This window comes from Humulus lupulus, chromosome 8, assembly GCF_963169125.1.
Source record: "Humulus lupulus chromosome 8, drHumLupu1.1, whole genome shotgun sequence".
Lineage (NCBI taxonomy): Eukaryota > Viridiplantae > Streptophyta > Magnoliopsida > Rosales > Cannabaceae > Humulus > Humulus lupulus.
Window position 1 is genome coordinate 1,682,195 of NC_084800.1, and position 3,469 is coordinate 1,685,663.

General features: G+C 35.2%; 1 protein-coding gene across 1 annotated transcript; it reads left to right on the top strand.

Moving 5' to 3' along the window:
• On the top strand, positions 1-1,623 carry LOC133793585 (uncharacterized). Its single transcript, XM_062230900.1, has one exon. It carries the CDS (start codon positions 1-3, stop codon positions 1,621-1,623), a length of 1,623 nt encoding a protein of 540 aa, XP_062086884.1.
• Positions 1,624-3,469: the final 1,846 nt, after the last annotated feature.

A 3,469-nucleotide genomic window follows, 5' to 3' on the forward strand; every position in this document is an offset into this window, starting at 1 on the left:
ATGAGTAAAGCCTATGACATGCTGGATTGGAACTTTATGGAGGCCATTCTCTCAGATTTTTGTTTTCCTATCAAGTTTATCAAGTGGATTATGGCGTGCTTGAAGGACCCATCCTATTTGATCCTTATGAATGGTAGAATTCAAGGGGAGTTTAGAGGCAAAAAAGGCCTAAGGCAAGGGGACCCTATATCTCCGTTGTTATTTGTTCTAGCTATGAAGTACTGTACTAGGCTGTTATGTCAAGCTTCTTTGGATAAGAGGTTCAGATTCCACGCGAAATGCAAACCTCTTAAGCTAGTCAATCTTTGTTTTGCTGATGATTTGGTTATTTTTTGTAAGGGCGTCTCTAATTCAGTTCAGATAATGAGGGATAGCTTTACTGAATTTTGCAAGGCTTCGGGTTTGTCTGCTAACTTGCAGAAGTCGCAGGTCTATTTTGGGGGATTGGATGATAGAGAGACTCATCAATTGCTTGAGAGGCTTCAGTTCACTGAAGGGAATTTTCCTCTCAAATATTTAGGTGTTCCACTTCGAACAACTAAGTGGAAGGCTGGAGATTATGCTATCATCATTACTAAGATTCAGCAGAAACTTCATACTTGGGCTAGCCGTCATCTCTCGTTTTCAGGGAGGGCTCAACTGGTTAATACAGTGCTTTTGAGTTTGAGGTCTTTTTGGATGAGCATTTTTATGCTCCCTAAGAGTGTCACTAAGGAGATAGATCGTTTGTGTAGAAATTTTCTTTGGGGAGTTAAAGATGGCAATGCTAACCGCAGTAAATTACACTTCACTGCCTGGAGTCAAGTTTTTCTTCCAAAGTGTATGGGTGGTCTTGGCTTTAAGGAGGGTTTCTCTTGGAACACAGTTCTCCTTGCTAAGTTCGTGTGGGCTGTTTCTAGTAAGCAAGACATCCTATGGGTGAAATGGGTGGACTCAATCTATATGAAGGGTCAGGATTTCTGGTCCTATTCTATTCCTCAGGATGTTAGTTGGTATTGGAGGAGATTAGTGAAATTGAGATCTGTTTTCTCTGCTAACAGTTTAGCTGCGACTGTTAAGAAAGACAAACTCTGTTTGAAATTGCTGTATTACAGATTACTCAACAGGGAAAGAGTTGAGTTTGCTAATGTGGTTTGGTGCTCTTTGGCTGTCCCTAAGCATAGGTTCATCCTTTGGCAAGCTTCTCTTGGTCATCTCCTTACTCGGGACAAGCTGCATTACTGTAACTTGGAGATGCCTTCTTTGCTGTGTCCTGTTTGTGAAATGGAGCAGGAATCTCATGCTCATTTGTTTTTTGTTTGTCCCTTTTCTCAACAGCTCACAGCTCAAAAGGTGGACTGGTTGGGTAGGGATTTATGGCCGAATTCTTATGAGCTTTGGTGTACCTGGATGTGTGGGAAACCGCAACGTCTGAAGCATCAAATTTTTGCTGCTGCCTTGGCAGCTTCTGTGTACATGATTTGGAGAAATAGAAACCTCTGTGTGTTTGAGTTGAGATCTTTGGCAATTGGTCATGTTATTCAGTTGATTAAGTTCAGTTTAAGGTCTAGACTAGCCAGGTTTCCTAAACTGAAAGTTAAGGCTAGTGAGGTGGCGTTTTTTGAGGCTGTTGTTCAGATGTAATTGTATTTGTTTGGCTCTTTGAGCATGGCTTGTATTCTTGCTGTTTGGTTGCAATATATTCATTTTTCCATCCAAAAAAAAAAAAAAAATCTAGGAAGAACACAAAGAACACCAATCAAACTCACAAAAAATTATAAATTCAAAACAATCCAAATTAAAATTGAAACTCAAAATCATCGCAAATCATATCATACTGCCAAACCATTATTCAAAAATAAAAATAATCATAAATCTATCATCAATTAAGATCATTGAAACAAAAATCTGGAAAAAATATCAACATTAAAGGCATTCAAAAGCCATATAAAAAAAAAGTGGATTAGTCTTTATTCAACCCAACTCATTCCCTTCCAAGCATTTAACTTGAGTATCTCTGGCCATCACCAAAATTTGTTCCCTGCCAATCACAAGCCCAACAAACACCATTATATCAGTCATTGGAGATGAGACTTAATTGGGCTCAAGTTTCTCCCACTTTCATTATATATTATTTAAGTTTAAATATTGTCTAACTTTTCGAGACATCTCTACCTCATACAGTCACAATATTATTAAAGTGACTCGTAGTATAACTCTGCATGACATTTGGTTAAACAATAAGTGTTTTCTAATGAAAAAACATCCCTCCACCTCAAAACCAAACAAAAAATTGTGAATTTGTGATACATTCTCTACTACCAATTTTTTTTTACAAATTAAAACTTAAATCACAAAATTACAAATCAACCCAAAATCAATCCTAAATCACAACCCAAAACCAATTGAACCCATAACCTAACTCAAAACTAATCCCAAACAAGAACATAAATCAAAACCCAGAACTAGTATTGTACTTAAGCCACGCGCCATCTTCGACAACCTAGATTGTACGTAGCGAGATTCAGAATCTCACGACCCAAATCATTGGCAGCCCAAAATCTGACAACTTGCAATAAAGAAGAGTGATTTGTGTTTTATTAAGTTTTATACATAATTCCTCATATACTCGTTTACCACTCATGTTTGAAAAAAATACAAACATGCTTTCGGCAATATAACTTATTCAGAATTTTTTAAAAATTTGCAAGAAAGATGTCGTAACTACAACGAATACCGCCATGAAAAAATTGAAAAAATAATCTGACATATATTTTTAGGGACGGAAGTTGACTAAAATATTGTTGCTAGCACTCCTCCTCTTTGTACCCCAACCTAGAAAATCAAAAGGACTCGCATTACACAAGGAAGGAGGAACAAAGCATAAGACTACCTTTAGCATCTATATTTTGTTCATTCTTTACCCTTATTTTTTTGTACTTTCATTTTTCAATTTGAGATTTGGCAAAACCATGGATGCTTAATATTAATCCATTAATTTTGCTTGATCACTATTATTAAGTTGCTTAATATTAATGAGTAATCCCATAATTTTGCTAGCTCACTATTAGTAAGCTATTTAGCCAATCTTAATTTTGGAATAAAGATAGGAATATTGGAATAACTTGAATAATGCATGTTTTTTTTACAAAGAATGATGCGTGATTATTATTACCTTATTAAATGTGATTTGTTGATAATATAGGTATATAATATATATCTTGCATGACTCATCATATTGCTCTTGACTCTATATCTTCATATGAATATGTTTGATTTAGTGAAAGAACCTATAACATAATGGCTTGGGAAAATCTTATGTACCGTTATAGGGATTTCGTTTGACCAAGTGTAAATTACTAATACATTCCTCTATAATATTACATTCAACTTAAGCATTAATTATAAGAAGATTTAATAATTATAGCTCATTACCATTCTATTGTTTTTCAATATTGTTAGTTATTTTTTGTTTGATAATTGTTACTCT

Excerpts from the sequence above, each read along its gene's own strand:
- LOC133793585 (XM_062230900.1), top strand. The coding sequence starts at position 1 with ATGAGTAAAGCCTATGACATGCTGGATTGGAACTTTATGGAGGCCATT.